The sequence below is a fragment of the Piliocolobus tephrosceles genome, chromosome Y (genome assembly GCF_002776525.5).
Source record: "Piliocolobus tephrosceles isolate RC106 chromosome Y, ASM277652v3, whole genome shotgun sequence".
Lineage (NCBI taxonomy): Eukaryota > Metazoa > Chordata > Mammalia > Primates > Cercopithecidae > Piliocolobus > Piliocolobus tephrosceles.
In genome coordinates, this window is record NC_045456.1 from 7,985,461 (window position 1) to 8,009,654 (window position 24,194).

Consider the following 24,194-nt stretch of genomic DNA (forward strand, 5'->3'; position numbering starts at 1 on the left):
GACACATAAACCAGTGGAACAGAATAGAGAACCCAGAAATAAAGCCACACACTTACAGCCATCTGATCTTTGACAAAGTCAACAAAAATAAGCAATGGGGAAAGGACTCCCTATTCAATAAATGGTGCTGGGAAAACTGGCTAACCATATATGGTTATGCAGCTTCACTTTTTATTCTGCAGTGGACTTTTCCCAGGAGTATGTTACGTATGCTAAAATGTTCATTGCATTGCTTCTTACAGATTTAAAACTATTAACAAGCAAAGGTTCAGCAATGCATAAACAGTAAATTATGGTGCAGTTGTCTGAAGAAATTTTGTAAGGCAAATAGAAGTATGATGCAGAAGAATGCAACTAGAGCCCTACCAATCATCATATACAAAAATTAACTCAAGATAGAATAAAGACCTAAATACAAGACCTCAAACTATAAAAATCCCAGAAGAAAATCTAGGAAAAACTCTTCTGGACATTGGCATGGGCAAAGAATTTGTAAGTCTTCAAAACCAATTGCAACAGAAACAAAAATTGACAAGTGAGACCTAATTAAACTAAAAAACTGCTGTACAGCAATTTGAAACAAATGGAAACAGAGACACAGCATACCAACAACATATCTGGGATGTGGCAAAAGCAATGTTAAGAGGAATGTTTATAGTGCTAAATGCCTACATCAAGAACCTAGAAAGATATCAAATTAATAATATAACACCAGACTTAAAGGAACTAGAAAAACAAGAACAAACTAATTCCAAAGCTAGAAAAAAAAGAGATAACTGAAATCAGGGCAGAATTAATGAAACTGAGACTTAAAAAATCATACAAAGGTTCAACAAAATAAAAATTCAGTTTTTTAAAAGGATAAACAAGATGGAAAGACCTCTAGCTAGATTAACAGAGAAAGAGAGAAGATCCAAATAAGCACAATCAGAATTGCAGTAAACAGACAACCTACAGAATGCAGTGAACAGACAACCTACAGAATGGGAGAAAATATTTTCAAAACATCAGAGAAATGCAAATCAAAACCCATAATGAGATACCATCTCACACCAGTCAGAGTGGCCACTATTAAAAAGTAAAAAAATAACATGTTGGTGAGGCTGCTGAGAAACGGGAACACTTACGCACTGTTGGTGAGAATGTAAATTAGATCATCCACTATGGAAAGCAGTTTGGAGATTTCTCAAAGGACTAAAAATAGAACTACCATTCGACCCAGCAATCCCGTTACTGTGTATGTACCCAAAGGAAAATAAATTGTTCTACCAAAAAGACACCTGCACTCGGGTGTTTATTGTAGCACCATTCACAACAGCAAAGACATGGAATCAACCTAAAGAAATTAATAAAGAAAATGTGGTACATATATACCATGGAGTACTATACAGTCATAAAAATAATGAAATTATGTCTTTTGCAGCAACATGGATGCAGCTGAAGACTGTCATTCTAAGTAAATTAATGCAGAAACAGAAAACCAAGTATCACATGTTCTCACTTATAAGCTAACCGTGGGTATATACAGACATAAAGATGGGAACAATAGACACTGGGGACTCCAAAAGGAGGAAGGAAGAGAAGAGCAGCAAGGGCTGAAAACCTTCCTATTGAGTACTATGTTCATATCTGGTTGATAGGACCAATAGAAGCCCAAACGTCAGTATCACGCAATATACCCTTGTAACAAACCTGCACGTGAATTCCCTGAATTTAAAATTTAAATTTAAATTAAAAATTTCTCAGGCCAAGCGCAGTGGCTCACACCTGTAATCCCAGCACTTTGGGAGGCTGAGGCGGGTGGATCACGAGGTCAGGAGCTGGACACCAGCCTGGCCAACATGGTGAAACCCCGTCTCTACTAAAAATAAAAAATAAAATAAAATAAAAATTAGCTGGGCATAGTGGTGTGTGCCTATAGTCCCAGCTATTTAGGAGGCTGAGGCAGGAGAATCACTTGAACTCAGGAGGCGGAGGTTGCAGTGAGCCGAGATCACACCACTGCACTCCAGCCTGGGCGACAGAGTGAGACCCCATCTAAAAAAAAAAAAAAAAAAAAAAAAAAAAATTCTCTGTGTTCTCTTCTGTTGATGAAATGATATTATAGTTACAAATTATGTATTTTTGTTCATTCAACTAAAATTCTACATTTCTGAGTAGAATACCTAATGATACTTCTATTTGCCTTATAAAATTTCTTCAGATAATTGCACCATAATTTGCTATTTGTGCGTTGCTGAACCTTTGCTTGTTAATAGTTTTAAATCCGTAAGAAGCAATGCAATGAACATCTTCACATACATAACATACTGCTGGGAAAAGTCCACTGCAGAATAAAAAGTGAAGCTGCAAGGGCCTCTAAACTCTTGTAGCTGTTCTAGCTCCACTTTGAAGTTGAACAGCAGTATAGGGCCATCTGGATGTAGATTTTTAGTCTTTCTAAAGGGTTTTCACACCCATCTCTTCTATTGTCATCTCTAAGATTCAGGATAGGTATTGTGACAGCTCCATGCTATAGGTGAGGAAGCTGAGGCTCAGATAAATGATTTGCCCAAAGTCACAAAGACAGTCATTGGCAACTAAGGATTGAACTCAGAACTCCTAATAATTTCAGCCTGGTTTTCTATTCATTCATTCATTGTTCATTCAACAGATGTTAACTGTATTTCCTAATCGACACTGTTTTGGTATAGATTCATTCTACTTAAGAATGTCATACTCATCAATACCAATTGCCTGACAGTAAGTCCTTAATTTTTAAACCATCTATAGGCTCATATCCTGTTTCTTATTCCCAGGGCTGGCAAAGGAGAAAAACCAGACTTGACTGGTCTTTGGGATCAGAGGAAGTTTTCTGTTACTAAAAGTGATTCATGGACTAGCTGCCAATTACACAAACTTAGCTCACCTAATGTAGGCTGTACCTCCTAAGCACACTTGGCCAGCTCCTGAGACTTGTTCCCAGAAGAGTTTTCTGGGTGGCAGATGCCTACTGCTGCCTCTTTTTAGTCCCAGAACATTGTGAAAATTTGGACTTCATACAGATCATGAAGCCAAGGCCCAACTACCCATTGGCTGCTAGGCCACATCTGGGCCTTTTTGATTCCAAAAGCTTATGCCTTCAGATCCACCTTATAGTTTATGTCTTCCACCAAGTCTAATACAGGGCCTTTCCCCTTGAAGGAGATCAATCAACGATTGTTGGCTTGAGTAGGAAAGTTGTGTTTTTCCTTGGAATATAAAAAATAAAACCAAGAAAACATTATCAATAATCATACTCAGTCTACTGTTAACATTTTCATGTACTATCTCATTAAGTCGCTCATATATTCTACTTTTTTACTTACTATTAAATTGTATTTTATAATATCAATTAAAATTCTCAGATTGAAAAATTTTATGGATACATACTAGGTATGTGGGATACATGAGATATTTTGATACAGGCATGCAACATATAATAATCATATCATGGGGAATGGGGGCATTCACCCCCTTAAGCATTTTTCCTTTGAGTTACAAATGATCCAATTATACTCTTTTAGTTATTTTTAAATGTACAATTAAATTATTATTAACGATAGTCACCCTGTTGTGCTATCAAATAGTAGACTTTATTTTGACAGGATCTCACTCTGTCACCCAGGCTGGAGTGCAGTAGCACGGTCTCAGCTCACTGCAACCTCTACCTCCTGGGTTCAAGCAATTCTCCCACCTCAGCCTCCCAAGTAGGTGGGATTAGAGGTGTGCCCCTCCACGCCTGGCTAATTTTTGTATCTTTAGTAGAGACAGGGTTTTGCCATGTTGGCCGGGTTGGTCTCGAACTCCTGGTGTCAAGCAATCTGCCCGCCTTGGCCTCCCAAAGTGCTGAGCCACCACACATAGCCTCATTTTTTCTATTTTTTTGTACCAATTAACCATCCTAACCTGTCCCTGCCACCTTCCCACTACTCTTTCCAGCCTCTGGTAACCATCTTTCCACTCTGTATGTCTGTGAGTTCAATTCTTTCGGTTTTTTAGATCCCACAAATAAGTAAGACCATGTAATGTTTGTCTTTCTGTGCCTGGCTTATTTCACTTAATATAATGACCTTCAGTTCCATCTATGTTGTTGCAAATGATGGGATTTCATTTTTTTTATGGCTGAATAGTATTCCATTGTGTATGTGTACCACCTTTTCTTTATCCATTCATCTATTGATGGACACTTAGGTTGTTTCCAAATCTTGGCTATTGTGAATAGTGCGACAAACATGCAAATAGTGCAACAAACATCTCTCTTCAAAATACTGATTTCCTTTCTTTTGGGTATATACTCAGCAGTGGGATTGTTGGATCATATGGTAGCTCTATTTTTACTTTTTTGAGGAACCTCCAAACTGTTTTCCATAGTGGTTGTACTAACTTACATTCCTTCCAACAGTGTAGGAGGGTTCACTTTTCTCCACACCCTCACCAGCATTTGTTATTGCCTGTCTTTTGGATATAAACCAAAGCCTTTTTCATAAACATAATTTGGGTGGCTGCACATTATTCTGTTTTTCAAAGATACCATTATTTAACCATTCTGATGGTCGTTTCAACTTTTTTCTCTATTAAAAATAATTCTCAGTGTAATTGTTGAATCTAATTTCTGATAATTTTTTAGGTTAGTTCCTTAGCGACAGCATTACTGAGACAAAGAAAAAAATTTCAAATGCTATCCATATGTGTTATCAAATTGCCTTTTGGAAAGGTTATGCCAGTGTATATATCCAACAGAAATAATGCTGCTATTTTAAAAATTACATTAGCACTTTTTCCATTTTAAAATTTTATTGTAAATTGACAATTTATTATTGTCAATTTATATATTTATGGGGTACAAGGTGATTTCATGATTTATGAATACAATGAAAAATAGTTAAATAAAGCTAATTAACATATCAGTTACTTAACATACTTTTTTTTGCAGTGAGAACATTTGAAATTTACTCTCTTAGCAATTTCAAAATGTACAATATTCTATTATTAACTATATTTACTATGCTGTGCAATAGATCTCAAAAAAATAAAACCAACTTCTTCATCCTGTTTGAGACTTTGTACGCTTTGACCATCATCTCCCCATTGCCCCCACCCCATAGCCTCTGTAACCACCATTCTACTCTCTGCTTCTACCAGTTCCATTGTTTTAGATTCCACGCATAAGTGAGAACATGTGGTGTTTGTTTTTCTGTGCCTGGCTTATTTAATTTAAGAATGTGGTTGTTTTGATGCTGGAATTAATACTGTTCTCTTTTCCCAGGCCTGGAATGCACAGAGAATATTCAAGGAGGCCGAGAAGTTCTTTGTATCTGTTGGTCTTCCTAATATGACTCAAGGATTCTGGGAAAATTCCATGCTAACCGATCCAGGAGATGTTCAGAAAGTAGTCTGCCACCCCACAGCTTGGGACCTGGGGAAGGGCGACTTCAGGTAGTGGGGCTGATACATACACAACTGATACTAAATGGGAGACAACAGAGGCAGGCTGAAGTTTAACTTGAATTCTTTCTCTGCTTTTCTGAGCACAGAAAAGATAAGTTAACTCTCCTTGAACTAAGGCTGGGAGTCCAGGAGAGCACATTTGGGTTTTCCCAGGAAAAGAGGATTGCCAACAGTCTCTGACTTGAACCTTTGGACCATCTGCTTCCTTTGAAATATTATGCATCCATTGACATTGTATGGTAATGGGGATGGTTGCATCCATATCAGGAAAGATTTGGTGCTAAGATTTTTGTAAGATGGACATGTGAATCACACATTGATCTTCCCCTCCATGTTTCACTCTTGTGAGTGAGACAGAATAGGTGAATAAATAAGCTTGGATGGAAGGGAGAAAGTGGTACATGTCGTAAGAGAGACACAGGGCATGCCCTATGGAGAATCAGAAGAAAACTGACCACACTTGCAATAGGAGATAGGATCAGACCGTGCTTTACAAGTGGGATTTGAATTAGGTTTGGAAAGACAAGAAGGATTCAGATACACAGAGTCAGGAGGAGGACCCAAGCTGTGAGAACAGCAGGATCAAATACAGAGAGGCAGGACCCAACCTGTGTATTGAAGTCGGCAAGTTAGGCTAGAATGAGAAATAAGTTAAGGAGAGTTTGTGTAACGTGGCAGAATGAGCACAGGCTTCGGAATCCTAGGTGTGTCACTTAATGACTATGCAACCTTGGACAAGGTATTTAACTTTCTTTGGTTTCAGTTTCCTTATTTTATAAAGTAGAATAGTAACTCCCAGGTTGCAGGTTTGTGAGAGCCTTAGGTTGGATTCCCTAGCTTGAAAAGGAGATCGTTTCACAAATGCTTCATTGAGGAGAGCTCTGAGGCAGAGGGGAATGAGGGAAGCAGGCTGGGACAAAGGAGGGAGGTAAGTAAGGATATGGTCTTTACTGGAAACTTGGCCTCAGCCTTATCCCATGAAGCTCTGTGGAGCATAACTTGAGCCACAGACTAGGCCACACCTCAAGACAAGGGGACTAGCCTTTTGTATTAGGCAGTCTTTGACTGTGGACTGCCCCAGAGTATGGGGGAGCATAACCCCCATTTGGTCAAAGGCAGTGAAGGGAGCAGCTGTTGGCCCTTATCAGCTGTGACTCAGGCAGCTAGGGGATGGTGGATAAAGTCTCAGCAGGCCCCCACCAGCATTGACTAGGGTAGGGAATGGATCTACAATCCTTTTCTGTAAAGGGCCAGATAGTAAATAGTTTAAGCTTTGCAGATCTCTGTTGCAACTACTCAGCTCTGCCCTTGTGACATGAAAGCAGCCATAGACAATACACAAACAAGTGGATGTGGCTGTGTGCCAATAAAAATTTATTTATAAAAACAGATGGCTGGCCAGCAGGCCATAGTTTACTGATGCCAGTGAGGCTTAAAAATGAGAAAGTATAAGTTTTCAAGCGCAAAATCTTACATACCGTAGGCAGTAAATATATAGTAGTTATTTTTATAATTATTTCAGAGGAGAATAGAGAGAAACCAAATTAGAAAAGTAGGTTGGGGTTGTGAAAGGAAAGTAGATTTACTGAGCATAAGATGAATACATAATTGAATATTTCCTTACCTTCCCCCTTTCTCTTGCAATGCGTGGATTACCATGCCCTCCCATTATCCCCTCCAGCTCACTTTTCTCCTATAAATATTGAAGCCCTCAAAATTATTTTTGGAGAAAGGCACAAACCACAGACTGTTTCTATAAATTCTGTGTTCTTTTCTTCTGGGCGTGTTCTTAACCTTGGCAAAATAAACTTGTGAATTGATTGAGACCTATCTCAAATAGTTTTTGGTTTACAGGGTCATATTGGTGTATAAAAGGTGGCTGAGTCTATTCTTGAGCAATGAGGAGGCCTCACAGGATATTGGACGGGGTGGTGACATGATCCAAGTGGTATGAAATAAATTTGGGAATCTACTGAAATATGACCCCTACACCCACCTGAATGAAAATACTCTTGCTAAGTTAAAAAGGACCACCATCTCATTGCCAAATGCAGTTCTTATGCCATTGGGCTATAGCAGCATTAGACAATATTTACGAGTTGTCTTTCAAATGCTATTTTTTTTTTTTTTTTTACCAACTTCCACATTGTCATTCTTTTCCAGATTTCCTTGAACCTCTCTGATTGTACTTTCTCCATCTCCCCTGAATAATCTTCCTCTCCCCACTCCTTAGGTACTTGGACCTTCTATAGGTTTATCTTTGGTCCTCTTTTCTTGCACTCTATCCCTGCTCCATGGCCCATCATATCTACTTCCCAGCTTACATGCTAATGATTCCCAAGTTTCAATTTGCAGCTCCTTCTACTATTTCTCTATCCTGGCAATACCAAATAGCTTGCAGCGTCCTGAATGCCACGTTTCCACCCCTTTGCCCCTAAGGCTTTCTCATTGAGCACTAGGAACGTCAACCTCTGTGCCTTCTACCAGGCAAACTCCTGCACATTGATTAAGGTCCGTATTGCTCATTGCATCTTCAGTCATGCCCTTCTTGGTGCTTCTAGAGGACTGTGCCTATGTTCACTCATTTTTATGCTCAAGGCTGTGTGTACTGATCATTTATAGAGTACTTGCCTCAGAGTTCTTATAGCAGAGAACTCTGCTTATCTGTCTTCCTGGTAGTCTATGAGCAAGAGAACAGGATTCAGCTGTGCCTATTGCTTTATATTGAGCAACTAGTACTGTTTCTAGGACATAAAAGGTGGGTACTCAAGATTCACTGGTGAATAAATCTTGGAAAGATGATTCATGCTACCAAAACCCCATACAACTCCACTGTAATTGTTTAATGAAAGTCAGTGAGATTCATTTTCATCTTGTCCATTTTCATGCAGGATCCTTATGTGCACAAAGGTGACAATGGATGACTTCCTGACAGCTCATCATGAGATGGGGCATATCCAATATGATATGGCATATGCTGCACAACCTTTTCTGCTAAGAAGTGGAGCTAATGAAGGATTCCATGAAGCTGTTGGGGAAATCATGTCACTTTCTGCAGCCACACCTAAGCATTTAAAATCCATTGGTCTTCTGTCACCTGATTTTCAAGAAGACAATGGTATGGACATTTTCTCATGGCTTGTTTTGGAGGTTCTTTAATCTGATACGGGCAAAGGTATCTATTATCTTATGTAGGAAATATTTACTTTTTGCCGCATGAGGTATAAGGTATTTATGGGTAACTGGAAATTACTACTGGTGAAAAATTTCAAGTATATATCAGAACATGTCAACTTTCGGTTTTGTATTATTGAAAAGGGAATAAGAGAGGTAACTGAATGAATGGACTTGGGATCCTGTGAAACATCTAACAGAAGTTTTTTTTTTTTTTTCTTAAAGATGATGAAACAGTCTCACAGAACTGAAATGGCTTGTCCAATTAGTGTCAGCATTTTAACTAGACCCCTCTGGTTGTAGGTAAAAACTTCCCAAAACTTTAGAGTTGGAATAGATTCTAAAAACGATTCTATAGAGAAGTAAACTGAAGACAAGAGAGGGAAAGTAGCCTGAAGTCAAAATGCAATGTAGTGGCGGAACCAAAACAAGAGCCTTAATCTGAAGCCTTTTCCATAATACTATGCAAAGCAAAGTATAGCTTTAAATTTTTGAATTCTTAAAGAACAGGTGGTTTAATATCAACATTAGAAGGGATTGAAACATTTTGTTCATCCTGCTGAAGCGTGAATTTCCCCTGTAACATCCCCTTAAATCTGTGCTATCCTTCAACATTTCTGCCTGAGGCAGCCCGTTTCCTTTTATATGGCTTGGACTTGATGGAACATGACAAATGTTCAGGAGATCGAATTTCTTCAGTGAGGATGCCATGGCTTTTGCTTCTTCCTCATAAAAGGAGGACAAATAAAGCCTAATACCTTCTTCTCTTCCATGTATTCTCTCCTCTAATTTTAGTTATTTGTGACATAAAGATCAGCTCCTCTGTCTGGAGCATTTGGTTGATGAGATCAAGGTCATGAGCTCCATCCTTGAGTAGACAATTCACTTTGCCTTGATCTCTGGTTCCAGATCCTTGGTGACCCCACAAGGGCCTGGGAGCAGGCCAGCGTAAAGCCTGTCATCATGTTTGAAATAGTTACTGTAAGCATAGTCCTAGTGGCTTACAGACCAGTAGCAGCATCCTCCTGTGAAGAGAGTAACAAAGGTAGTTAACAGTAACCACACCTGCTTCCTAATTTTAAAATATCATTAATTCAAGTCAATGAACAGATATTTTATTATTTTAAAATATTCCCTGACAGCAGGTAAAAATGGTTGATGACTGTTTCTTTTTTTTTTTTTTGTATTTTTAGTAGAGACGGGGTTTCACCGTGTTAGCCAGGATGGTCTCGATCTCCTGACCTCGAGATCCGCCCGTCTCGGCCTCCCAAAGTGCTGGGATTACAGGCTTGAGCCACCGCGCCCGGCCTGATGACTGTTTCTTAAGATGGTATTAGATCAGTGATGAAATAATCTGTACAACAAACCCTGTGACATGAGTTTACCTATGTAACAAACCTGCACACATACCCCTGAACCTAAAATAAAAGTTTTTTTTTTTTTAAAGATGGTATTAGACATGATTAAACCACTGGTTTGGAAAACTCCTGCTTTTTTTCTTGACTCTGCCCCGATTTGTGAATAATGTTAAATAAATTCCTTTATTCCTTCCATTCCTCCCTCCCTCTTTCTCTTTCTTTCTTCTTCCAAACATATTTATTGAGCACATACTGTGTGCAAGACATTTTTCTAGACACTAGAGACACAGTGATGTGAAAAGTAGATAACATCCCCTGCTTACATTTCAATACATTTCCTTTGTACACTAGAGATTGACTCCACTGCCTCTTTATGTCACTAAAAAAGGATAAAATGAAATAACATGATTTGTTAAAGCCTTTTAAATTCTTGGTAAGGAAGATATCCTTACATTTAAAGTACATTGTACTTTCCACCATCCAGTGGATAGTGCCCTCCAGGGGGGCTCTTTTGTTTTCTTTCCCCTCTCCGATTTACAGGCTTTTCACTGAATCTGTTTAGCATTTGTTTATTTAACAAAGACTCACAGAAAGCATCACATAGCAGACGTGGGAGTAGGTTATACAGTCTTAAATGAGACATTAACAGTCACTGACTTCATGGAGCTTTCCAGAATAAACAGTGTGACTGGGAAAGTGGATGAAAGAGCTCTAATGAACTCTGATAAGAGGTATTTAAGGGAGGAAACCGAAACTAATGAAGAAAATGAGGATTAGAAGTAACTTTGGGTTTTTATTTACCTGTTCTGTTCCAGGGCTTCAACCTACTCCAAATCCCTTAGCTGAGAAAATAAATATATACATATTATTATGTATACTGTCAATTTTTCTCATGTATCCTTATAGTAAGTATATCTTGAGGAATAATATTTTGAGGTTAGGAAAATTATCTTTAACACAAAACATCCACTGTCATCTTCATCGTAATATTTATCCGTTTCCATTCTACTTTCAGAAACAGAAATAAACTTCCTGCTCAAACAAGCACTCACGATTGTTGGGACTCTGCCATTTACTTACATGTTAGAGAAGTGGAGGTGGATGGTCTTTGAAGGTGAAATTCCCAAAGACCAGTGGATGAAAAAGTGGTGGGAGATGAAGTAAGTCGATGAATATGTAATCAGTAAAATGTTTTCTAATGAGTTTGCTATGTATTTAAAAGCATTTGACTGGCGTGTACACACACACACACACACACACACACACACACAGAGGCACACATTAACTAACTCCTTTTGGTATTTTTAGTTTGTTATATTTTATATTTTAGTCTCCATTTGGATGCCATCTCCTCAGATAAAATTTCCTTGGGTCAGGTGACACTACTTCATACTCTATATTCTTAAGTATTGGCTTACTCATTAAACTATGATATTATGTTGAAAGTGATCAATGTATCCATTTTACATATTCTTTTATCCAGCCTTTTAAACAAAATGGTGACCCCACATTTTAGGTAAAGCACTGGGGATACAATGCTAATAATTTCAGGTATGGTCCTCAACCCGAAAAAACGTTTAGTTTATGGCAGGGTGTGGAAAATTAAACCACTGCAATGTGTAGTGTTGTGATGGAAGGGTACAGGGTCCGTTAATGTCCAGGGGAGATCCAAAGCCCAACTGGGGGTGTCAGATGAGGAGAGGCACTTAAGCCCTGAGAAAAATGTGGGGAACACAGAGAATTCCAAGCTAGAGAGAACCTGACACATTCGGGCAACAGTGACCATTTCCATAGTTATAGCACTACGTTACTCATTGCTGTGTCACAAGTGCCTCACACTGTGCCTGTCACATGCAAGTATGAAATAAATAGGTTTTTGGATGAAAGAATTTTAAGAGAAAAAGAAAAGGAAAAAAAGAAAGGAGAGAGGGAGGGAGACAATGGAAAAAAGAAAGAAATCTATCTTCTTTTTACCATCTTAGACCCTCGTCAATTATTTCTTTCTTTGTTTTTCTTATATTTTCTTTTTGAAGTGAAGATCTCATGTGTAACAAGCAGTTCCACATGCACAGGTTTAAAACAGTGCACTTCTTGTGTCAAGATTCTCTGTTAACATACATCTTACTTGGGAGGAAATATGCAGCACCTATAAGAACTGTTTCTAGTATTTAAATATTACTGAAGTTATATCTACAGTGATCCTGCAGTTTTAAAGGAAAAATGTATTCCATTTAATCAAAGTCAAATACATGATTTTGCTACCTTTTTTTTCTGGCTAGATTAATCTTTTGATCCCTCTTAGCTTATTTTAAAGGCACATGGAATCAGATCCTTAGAGTGATTCATTAATGCATCAATTGTTCCTTTGTTCAATAAATATAAATGAATTCCTTCCGTAGTGACAGGCACCATGTTTGACACTGAAATTAGAGAGAAGACCAAGACACAGCCCCACCCTCTAGGTACTCAAGTCTCTAGGGCAAGAAGTTACTATAGGTGAATAACAACAAAACAGGAGATAAATGGCAAAGGAGGCACAACTAGGGAAGGCTAAAGGAGATTGGGGGTTAATTCTGCCAGAAGGTGGATGGGATCAGGGCCAGGCTTCACAGAGGAGGGAACACTTGAGCTGGGTAGGCATGGAGAGTAAGAAAGATTTCAATTTTATTAAATTCTCTCTGCCAGGAGTACATGAAGTGTGGTGCCTGAGAGGAATTATTAGGGCTTTCACTGTACACTTTTGGCCATGCAATGCACTTTATGAATTTTATTAAATTAGTCTTTTAAAGACATAGCTATTTTCTAAGGGTATATTCTGGCTGAATTAAAACTAAGAGATAACCATATAATGAGCTTTACTGTCTGATTTAAAAAAATTTTTATTTATTTTTTATTTTTGTAGGTGATTTTTTTTACCTTGTTTCTATTTCACCTGACAACCATTTCTAATATAAATACCATTGATTGACTGGACACGGTGGCGCTTGTAATTCCAGCATTTTGGGAGGCTGAGGCGGGTGGATCACTTGAGGCCAGGAGTTCGAGACCAGCCTGGCCAACATGGTGAAACCCTGTCTCTATTAAAAATACACAAATTAGTTAGATGTGGTAGTGCACACCTATAATCCCAGCTACTTGGGAGGCTGAGATGGGAGAATCGCTTGAACACGAGAGGCGGAGGTTGCAGTGAGCCAAGATCGTGCCACTGAACTACAGCCTGGGTGACAGAGTGAGACTCTGTCTCAAAAAAAAAAAAAATTGATTGATGAAACTGCACTAGTTATGCCCACCTGCTTGTGATGGGTGATCCACAGCTAATGTATTGTTTTCTTTTCTCCCCAAAGGCGAGAGATAGTTGGGGTGGTGGAACCTGTGCCCCATGATGAAACATACTGTGACCCCGCATCTCTGTTCCATGTTTCTAATGATTACTCATTCATTCGGTAAATTACAGTTTTCTTGTTTCTGTTTAACTTCTAGGGTTTGTGGACAGCTGTACTAATAATGACAAAAAGTAGGGATAAATGAAGTGATAATTATAATTTTTCTACCCGTAACTACCAAGCTCAATACAGATGCTCCTTGCTTTCCAATGGGGTTACGTCCCAATACACTCATCATAAGTTGAAAATACCTTAAGAATGCACTGAATACACCTAACCTATGGAACACCAAAGCATAGCCTAGTCTACCTTAAACGTGCTCAGAACACTCACATTAGCCTACTGTTGGGCAAAATCATCTAACACAAACCTTATTTTATAATAAAGTGTTCAATATCTCATGTAATTATTTAATACTGCGCTGAAAGTGAAAACCTTTGGGTACTTACCATTAGCATACACAACTGAAAGCACTATTGTAAAGTCGAAAAATCAAAAGTCCAACCATGGTAAGTTGGGGACTGTCTGTATAGATGATCAATTTCAATTCAATTTAAATTAACACAATTTATTGGGTTCAATTAAATTTGTGTGAGATCTTGTCCCTGTCATCAAGCAATCAATAGTATCATTGGGAGAAATAAAAAGTAGTTTTGTTTGTCTTCTTGTTATTGGCAGTTTACTGTGCATTGTAATAGAAAGAGAATTTTTAACTTGAAGTCCAAAAACATATGTTCTTCACCCAGTAACCCCAGTCCTTGAATTTGCTGGAGCTCAGTTTATTTGTAAAATGAAAATAATATTATTGACCTGTTATGAGGATGGATTTGCATCATTTATATGAAAGGGTTATTAATCTGTAAAACACAAAACAAATGTTAGCTAACATTTACCAGAGTAATATTGCCGTGTTTATTAACGGATACATAAAATGCAAATAGGTTATGATGAGTGAAGAGTTCATGTCTGGAGAAAGAGATTTGATCAGTATCTCTTTGGTTACTTGGGCCCCAGATTTAAATATATGCTCCAATCTATAACTCTAAGACAGTAAGTAAACATGGTACTGCTTTTTTGTTTTTGTCTCTTGTGCAGATATTACACAAGGACCCTTTACCAATTCCAGTTTCAAGAAGCACTTTGTCAAGCAGCTAAACACGAAGGCCCTCTGCACAAATGTGACATCTCAAACTCTACAGAAGCTGGACAGAAACTGCTGTAAGAAATACCTCAAAATGTTGAACCTCTCCTAGTATTCAGTATTACTCATTTCCATGCCTAGGTTTGAATTTGATTTCTTTGTTCTAAAAAGAAAATTTTATGGCCTCAAAATGTCCTCATTTACAAACCAAACATTTAATTTGTGGTCACATAGGAACCTAGACCATACAACAATTGGATGGGCCACCTCTTTTCTCCCTATTATAACTACAGCCCTCTCTTTGTGGTAATTGGAAGGAAAGAGCGGTTGAGGGAGGAATATATCCGTTAATATGCATTATTTTCTTCTCTGCCAGAAGCGAATTTAGCCAAGTCAAAGAGAAGAAACCATAGATCATAGATGTAAATATATGTACAGCTGGAACCCCTCAAAAGGCCCTGAACCCCCTCTTTTTTATGTAGCAATATGCTGAAGCTTGGAAAATCAGAACCCTGGACCCTAGCATTGGAAAATGTTGTAGGAGCAAAGAACATGAATGTAAGACCACTGCTCAACTACTTTGAGCCCTTGTTTACCTGGCTGAAAGACCAGAACAAGAATTCTTTTGTGGGATGGAGTACCGACTGGAGTCCATGTGAGTACACCCAGTTGACAAGTTTCACACCCATTCCTTGTCTACTTCTTCTAGTCTCCTTTGGCCCCAGTCTCATGAGGACTTGTGACACAGCTGAGAATGTTTTCTTTCTCTGTAGTACCTGCTTCTTTCTCTGCTATGACGACAGCTGCCGTTTTATGGCAGAAAAATCACAACTGTCGAGCACCTATGTATGAGACATAGTGAAAGTAACTGTACCAACACACACAGATGCATACACATACAAGAGTGTGTACTCTTTCAAGTCTGTTTTATTAACCTCATCTTTAAAATGCATATTATAACTTTCTCCAACCAATTGTACTTGAATCCTGCTTTCCAAAGACAAATACTTTTTTTAAAAAACAATTTTAATGCTATTATCTCTTCTTTCTGGCAGTCACTTTCATATTTCTAAATAATTTTCTTATATTGCTATTTTGTCATTGCTCAGTTTTAAACCTTCACTTTGGTCTACTCTTCCACTTCCATTTCTTGCTCTTCCAATAAGGCCTTATAATGATTTTTAGTAAAACAGTTATCAGTGTTTACATCACTATGCCTGAAGAGCCAAGTAATATACTATTTTGTGTCCTTTCTTATGTGGCCTGTTGTCTAAAAGTTTCTACCTGCCTAAATTTTTTGGCCTACCTAATTTGCTATCTACATTGTGTTTGTTTTTCTCCCAAATATTTCAACGTATCTATTCTTTTCAGTCTCATTTTTTTCCCCTAGAGACTTCCCTCTTGGAGTCTTACATCCTACTGTCCCAACATTGTTGTTCTCCTGGGTTGAATCCACTGCTTCCTAGATTCCATGTCTTCTTTCTTGGATTACCTCTTGTTTTTCTGGAGCACAACCTCCAACTGACTGTCTAAGCAAAGGCACAAGGGGTAGGAGGATCAACTGTTCTCCAAAGTGGTTTTAGCCACACCCTGACTTCCATTCCTCTTCTTTTCAGCCCAGTATTATTTTCCCACCCTCATCTGTGCTTGAATTCCAAACCTCTTTTGGATTTTTTAGCTCTTTGTGGGTCTGTGCTCCCTCTGTGTACAAATTAGGTCATGGCTTCCTGTCCCTGAGAAAGCAGTTACCCCTCTCTCATCATTTCTCATTTTCCAAAAGTCTGTCGATACCTTTAAAAGATCCCTTTACTATCACTTTACTGGGATCTTGGGAGGAAAAGGAAATAAACACATGTGGGCAGTCTGTCATCTGTAACCAGCGGTCTGCGATTTCTCTTTAATCAGATGCTGACCAAAGCATCAAAGTGAGGATAAGCCTAAAATCAGCTCTTGGAGATAAAGCAGTGAGTATTCTGGACCGTGAATTCATTATTTTTGAGTGCACAGTCTTCACATTAAATAGGACACAATAAACCCTTTTCAGTGTGATCTGAAAGAGGAGAGGCCGTGTGGTTCTTTTCAAAACTATAAGTTCCAGATTCTGGCCTTTGGCTTTGGGTTTTTAAAGTAACACATTCCTTATTGGATAAGCTATTCCTACTTTTTATTGCCTTGAAGGTGTTGTGAACTTCAATGAGAAAACATCTGTATCAATCCTTAAATATCAAACACCAATCCTTTCAATTGACTCTTGTCATCATTACTTTTATTCTAGAAAGATAACATGGTTATATTTTGAAAGGTACTTTGTTTTTAGAAGCAGTACAGTTAGGTGTTTTTTAGTTTGTTTTGTTTTAGTCAATCATCTGTATCCTGGCTTCACTCAGGGTGTGGCCCATGGACCAGCAGCATTTGAATCACCTGGAAGCTTGTTAAAAATGCATAATTTCAAGCCTAGCCCTGGACCACTTAATCAGAATCTGCATTTTAGCAAGCCTCCAGGTGATTTGTACATACAATCAAGACTGGGAAGCTCTAATTTAGCACACTGCTTCTCAAACTTGGCTGCACAGTGGAATCACACGGGAAGTTTAAAAAATATTAATGCCTGGGTTATACACCTCCAGAGATTCTGATTTAATTGTTCTGGGGCATGGACTCAAGAGTTGGGCATCAAGAGTGTTTAAAGCTCCCCAGGTGATTCTAGTCGCAGCAAAGTTTGAGAACCACTTATTTAGAGAAATGCATTTTGGGGGTAACAAAATATTTTACAGGAAATTACGTTATTTACCCCTTTATGTGAATTATTTGCTTGGCTATTGCTCTCGCCTTAAGACCTGTCTCAGGTGATCCAATCTGAGGAAGTAGTAGCTTTGATTGGGAAAGAGGAGAGGAAAGAGTAGTCTCGGGTAGCTGGGGCTCAAAAGCCTGAGAGTGGGCATGACACCCTGAAGGTTTTGCAGGGTTAGAAGTCAATCTGGGGCTATTGAATAAAATGGTCCAAGATGCTACAGCAAATTGTTGTCTGCATCGGATAGATCCAAAGATTGTGTTTCTATCCCCTTACCTTTCCTGCAAAGTTACACATTGTCCAAGATTCAACAACACTTTTAGTGTAATTTTCATAGATAACACATCAAACCATAAATAACTCAGGAGTAAAAAGATGAACATTCAAGAAAGAAAAAATGAAAATGGAAGTGCATTTATTTCCAATCATTAAGAGTTCAAGTTCCTATTTCTTAATAATCATTGGGTGATTGTGGGACTATTTCTCTGTCATATTTTTATTAGCTCTTCCTTGGCTTAATAAATTTTAATTAGTCTCGGCAGATCAGGACATTTTTCAATTATCTTTTTTTCTTGACATTTATACTCATCCTCTTTCCATGCAGTGAGAGTTAGTAAATAGTGTTCAGTGGGTTTGATGCTGTAATGTTCTGAAGCCAATTCACCAAGCAACAATCTGTTTTGATGAAACAAGATCATATATTTAGTGCATATACACATCAGGGTCAGAATATCTGCTCAGTTCAAGCTATTTCATGGTGAATTCCAATCGGATCTATGGCATTATTTTGAGAACTCAGCCTTTAAAATATTTTATATTTATAGAAATAGTAGCCAGACTGTTATTAGTAACAATATTAATAATGCTACTATTAAAGGAACTCCTCCAAACCTGGGTGAAACCAAGCTGAAGTGAATGTAACAATTCTTTTGTGAAATATAATCTTTTTAAAGGGAAAGGAGAAACATACAACTAGTGCCATTCATTGATTCCTACTGCCAGCTACTGGAGGAAAGAGTGAATGCTTTCTTTTAAGTCTTTAAAAGCTATGCAAACATAAGCTATTTGTTTAGCACTGGAAAACAAGAACAAACGGAGTAGTTTGCTGTTTACAAAGTGTTATTTTTTATTTGAACTTCAAGTGTTTCTTTTATACTTATAGATAAGTACATTTCTGAGAACTTACTGTAAAAATAGTAAAAACTGATTTTATCCACAACGTACAGACATTTTGCTACAAAACTCACAACTTTTGTTTGACTCCCGTGGGTAAACCTACACTGAAAGTGTTAGTTTCAGTTTACATCAAACTAAAGAAAAAGGACCCGTGAACCCAATGGTTCCTAAAGCATGGTCACCTGACCAGCAGCATTACCACCACCTGGGAGTTTGTTAGCGATGTAAATTACTGGGTTTCCTCTCAGGCTTCCTGAATCAGATGCTCTAGGGTTGGACCCAGCACTCGGTGTTTTAACTAACCCTTCAGGTGATATGGATGCACACTTACGCTGACGGTCACTGACGTAATAAATAGCAGGACTCTCTGGAATATTAAGAATAATTCTTGAGGAGTATCAGATTATAAATGTGTCTTATGAGTCCAGCTGAGCGGTGTCTTTCTTCTGAATTTGCAGTATGAATGGAACGACAATGAAATGTACCTGTTCCGATCATCTGTTGCATATGCCATGAGGAAGTACTTTTTAGAAATCAAACATCAGACGATTCTTTTTGGGTGAGTTGATTTGCTGGGTTCTCAAGTTACTCTAACGAGGATTTCTCTTGAGTCTGAGGAGATACTCTGCCTAAACTTTTCTTCAAGTGAAATTGATAAAAGTCTCCTAGTAACTTACACTTACTTGGTGTCGTGGAATTTGGGCGACTCCACAGAGGGCTGATTTTGCCTTATTTGACTTGTAGATTGCAAGAGTATTGTTCTTACTGAACAGCTGTCACTCTCTTCTTAGAATGCTGTCACACACCCTCAGCACTGAAAGAAAAAAAGGCAGAACTTCCTGCCTTCATTGACCTATATTCTAGTATGTATGTTGTGTGTGTGTCTGTGTGTGTAATATGTAAGTGAAATATAGTAGAATTACAAGGCACTAAGTGCTAGGGAGAAAAAATATAAGAGAAAAGGGTCTGGGGAGGGTTGGTATGTGTGTGTGTCTGTGTGTGTGTTGGGCAGGGGGTACGTCAATTTTAACCAAAATGGTCAGAAAAGACGTCACTATTATTTGAACAAGTATATGAAGCAGGAGAGAGAGAGCGAAAGAGAGAGTGAGAGAGAGAAATGCAGACAATGGGGAAAGTGTCTCAGCTGGGGGCAACAGCAGGTGCAGACCCTGAGGAAGGAATAGCCTCGGCCTGTTAAAGGAACAGCAAGGAGGCCAGTGTGGCTGGAGCAGATTAGCAGACAAGTGGAGACGTGGCCAGGATGATGTTAGGGCATAGAGGAAGAAGGGAGAGACAAAAGGTCATGTGGGCCTTGAGGGCCATTCTAAGGACTTTGGCTTTTATTGTGAGTTAGATGGGTAGTCACTCAAGGGCTATGAGCCACATGATCTACCTTATTTTGTGCTAGGATCACTTGACAGCTATGAGAGCACAGTCTTGTCACATCATATGGTAGACCCCACTCATTACCTTCACCCATGGGTGCAACACGATGTTTTCTGCTGGGTAGGACCAGGCTGTGGGTGTAAATCTCTGTGTGTGGTACTGAGCCATCTCTGCCCACATTGTTTGCCACAATCCTGGGCCACCAATTATTCCTTGTTGATTCTCCTGCTGTTTTCAGTTTGAAAATTTTCTATCATTGAAAAAGATGTGGGTTTTATATGAAGGCAAATAAATAGTGTCAAGACTTGATATCACATTTTTATGTAGTTGATTTCATGTGCTTTGGGCAGCATTAATTTTTTTTTTTTTGACAATTACATCCTCCCATTGTTTGCCCTCCCCCATGTCTCTCTACCCTGTGGTCCTCTCTCTAATCTCCTTTCCACCCTCCCCCATGCCTCTCTACCCTGTGATCCTCTCTCTAATCTCCTTTTCACCAGCAGGGGAAGTCTTCATTCTCTTTATTGTGTCTTCTGTGCCACAAGTGAAGATGTTTGTTTTGTTTCTCTACAGGGAGGAGGATGTGCGAGTTGCTGATTTGAAACCAAGAATCTCCTTTAATTTCTATGTCACTGCACCTAAAAATGTGTCTGACATCATTCCTAGAACTGAAGTTGAAGAGGCCATCAGGTGACATTTTACTTTCATCTAAGGGCGAGGGGGTTAACAAATACAACAACAATAACCAGTATTTTGTGCGTTCTTCCTGTGTGCCAAGCATTGTTCTGAGTCATTTACATGTGTTACTTCATGCTACAAACTCCATGTAATTCCAGAAGGATCCCACAGCAAGGGAATAATCTTGATTTGAGTTCCCCCAGATGTAGGCCCTTACAAAAGGAAAGGAAAACTGTAGATTACATGTTATCAAGCAAGTTACCACTACGGGCAACTAGAGCTCAGTCCTGCTGGGAAATCTGGAGAGACTGTGTAGAATGTGCACCTGAATTGTCCCATCAGAGGGCTGAGGAAGCTGGGGTATTTATTTACCACCTCCCATCAGTTATTGGCTGAGAACTGCTTCCAGGTGGCATTAATTCCCCAGCATTTCAGCCCTGTAGGCATGTGGTCTGAGAATGCTCTCTGGTAAAGGGGAACAGGTGCTGGTTAAAGAAAGTCTGGCTAGAACTCATGGAAAATAGTAAGTGCAGAAGGGACATGGACAGGTATTGCCATCATTTGCTCTAGGGACTTTGATGTAGGATTCATTTAACTGCTCAAAGCCTGAAACAAGTTAGGCAAGTAGAGCATTCCTTACATATTGCTTGGCCTCTACGCTAGGTGAGGGGCTTGCAATGAATGTTTAGAAGATACAGTCTGTCCAATTTGCCTCAGTTGTTTCCCACAACAGACAGCAGGAGTGAAAAATGGATCGACCTTGCAGATGGTTTCCTGTCATTATAAAAAGGCATAATATACCTACCGCTTCTGGGCAGCTCACTAGGTGGCCCTCTCGAGCTGCATCAGAGTCCTGTTTAACTTTGGAAGCAGATCTAAGACCTGCTGTGCAGGGTGTGCCTAGAAAAATCTGGCTTGGTTGGAATGTATGACCCAACTGTGCCCAGAGACTCACTTACTGCCTCCAGAAGACTTGTGTCTGTCTTAGGGAAAACTTCTAGCTGAGATCTTTATGAAAAAGCTCAACCTTCCTGGATACTCAGCTGCAAGCTACAGGGGACCTCAAACTCTCTGTTTCCAGGATGACTCTTTTCAGATATTTTCTGGCTGAGGTTGCCAGGGGTTACCTGACTAATTCTGCGTTGCTCTCTCTCCCTCTCTGGTGGACTCTGACCTCCTGACCTGGGCTATACCCAAAGGTAGGAAGATGAGATGCCAGACACTTTGATCTGTGATCCCCAGAATGTTCTCCATATCACTGTGTTTTTTTTCTTTAAACAATCTTTATCCTTTTGCCTCCATAAAAGTCAGCCATTTCCCATCCCAGTGCTGAAGAAACTGGCAAAGTTCCCTTTCTTATGTGCCTCCCCAGTGCTACCTCCAAATGCCAATACCTTTTATTTGGAAAATATGACTATAGAGACTTGGTCACAGGACCTGATTCGTTTGTATAATAGAAGAAGTATATCCAATTATCCGTTTCCATTATTTGATATAAAGTCATTGTAGATGTATTCTGACAGAAGGGAAATTCTTGCCAAATCTGCTAACTTTGCCCTTAAACACAGCAGTCACAAATGAATAAATGCCAACCATTTATACATTTCCACACTTGCAACTCAATTTTCCAATGGAGCTGTTGATGAACCTGATCTAGGTTGCAAGGCATGAAAGATGCATAATTGTCAAAGACTTATATATTTAATTAGACCTTATTTACTTTGCTCCTATTATGATTTTAGGTGTATATTCCTTTTTTTTTTTTTTTTTTTGAGACAGAGTCTTGCTCTGTCACCCAGACTAGAGTGCACTGGCGCAATCTCGGGTCACTGCAACCTCTGCCTCCTGGGTTCAAGCGATTCTCCTACCTCAGTCTCCCAAGTAGCTGGGACTACAGGCACGTGCCGCCACGCCTGGCTAGGTGTATATTCTTATGATAAGTTCTATTAAGTCCTTTCAGGAACAATGATATAAAGAGTAAATAATGGCCGGGCGCGGTGGCTCAAGCCTGTAATCCCAGCACTTTGGGAGGCCGAGATGGGTGGATCACGAGGTCAGGAGATCGAGACCATCCTGGCTAACACGGTGAAACCCTGTCTCCACTAAAAAATACAAAAAACTAGCCGGGCGAGGTGGCGGGCGCCTGTAGTCCCAGCTACTCGGGAGGCTGAGGCAGGAGAATGGCGTAAACCCGGGAGGCAGAGCTTGCAGTGAGCTGAGATCCGGCCACTGCACTCTAGCCCGGGAGACAGAGCGAGACTCTGTCTCAAAAAAAAAAAAGAGTAAATAACTACATGCAATTTTATTTTGTCTAAGTGTCCTCTTTGCTATGTTTTGCTTTTGCAAATAGGCTCTCCAGGAGCCGTATCAATGATGCTTTCCGTCTGAATGACGACAGCCTGGAGTTTCTGGGGATACAGCCAACACTTGCACCTCCTTACCAGCCCCCCGTTACCATATGGCTAATTGTTTTTGGAGTTGTGATGGGAGTGATAGTGGCTGGCACTGTCGTCCTGATCTTCACTGGGATCAGAGATCGAAAGAAGTAAGTGGCCTTTCCTAGACTTAACTATCTGAAAATAGAAAGATTTAGAGAACAGTAACTGGAAAATTTTCAGTAAGTTGTAGATTGTATAGGCCAGTTACTCAGTTGGACAATTTTGCACCTAAATACTCTGATGCATTCCCTAGAAATTTACTAGGTGTCATCAGCAGTTCACCTTCCTAGTAAGCCCACACAGTAAGTATCTGGCCTGGGATTTATTAGCATGCCCTGGTAAACTCCATCCCAGCCACAGTGTCATTTCCCTCCTACAAAGAGGCACTGCAAACTCAGCAGGTATGGTTGGGCTCAGGGAATGGTTCTCACTGCTCTCACTGCTGAATCCTTTTCAGTCTAAAAGTGGGGACTGGATTGTTGAAGACTGGATTGCTGATGGGTTTGAACCGTGAAATTGTTCAAGAATGGGCTGTGAGATTTCTTTCAAACTGCTACTCTTGTGTTTTTTTTTTTAATTTTAAATTTTTAATTTTTTTTTTTTTGAGACAGAGTCTTTTGCTCTGTCACCCAGGCTGGAGTGCAGTGGTGCAGTCATAGTTCACTGCAGCCTCGATCTCCCAGGCTCAAGTGATTGTCCCACCTCAGCTTCCTGAATAGCTGGGACTACCGGGGTGCGCCACCACACCCAGCTAACTTTTGTATTTTTTGTGGAGACAAGGTTTTGTCATGTTGCCCAAGCTGTTCTTGAACTCCTGAGTTCAAGCAATCCGCCTGCCTCACCCTCCAGTGCTGGGATTACAGGCGTGAGCCACCGTGCCCTGCCCAAACTGCTACTCTTTACTCACCTTTATTTCTCATGGGGTAGCTCAGACTCCATATCATTCTCTCAGTTCATGGTTAGGCATGCTCTAATTTGTTCCTGAACTGAATATCAAAGCTCATTGAGGATTTAAATTACTAGAGACCTGATTTCTAGTCTTGCTTTGCTACTAGATGGTTTTCTTCTGTCCTTAGGAAATTGACTCTTGCTGGGCTTATGAAATGAAGGTTAATATTTTATAGCACCTAACAAAACTCTATGCACACCTCAGGTTGTTTAAACATATTCTTGATTGAATCTCTATATGTGCTAGTCTGT

At 39.4% G+C, this 24,194-nt stretch overlaps 1 protein-coding gene across 1 annotated transcript in view; it reads left to right on the forward strand.

Moving 5' to 3' along the window:
- ACE2 (angiotensin I converting enzyme 2) overlaps positions 1–24,194 on the forward strand; it is a 47,268-nt gene that overhangs the window by 21,128 nt on the left and 1,946 nt on the right. The window contains exons 9-18 of the mRNA XM_023199053.2: positions 5,288–5,457; positions 8,361–8,587; positions 11,017–11,161; positions 13,346–13,444; positions 14,480–14,602; positions 15,008–15,180; positions 16,431–16,489; positions 18,951–19,051; positions 20,452–20,568; positions 22,907–23,101. Coding sequence (XP_023054821.1) covers positions 5,288–5,457; positions 8,361–8,587; positions 11,017–11,161; positions 13,346–13,444; positions 14,480–14,602; positions 15,008–15,180; positions 16,431–16,489; positions 18,951–19,051; positions 20,452–20,568; positions 22,907–23,101 — 1,409 coding nt within the window. The remainder of the gene's footprint in view (positions 1–5,287; positions 5,458–8,360; positions 8,588–11,016; positions 11,162–13,345; positions 13,445–14,479; positions 14,603–15,007; positions 15,181–16,430; positions 16,490–18,950; positions 19,052–20,451; positions 20,569–22,906; positions 23,102–24,194) is intronic.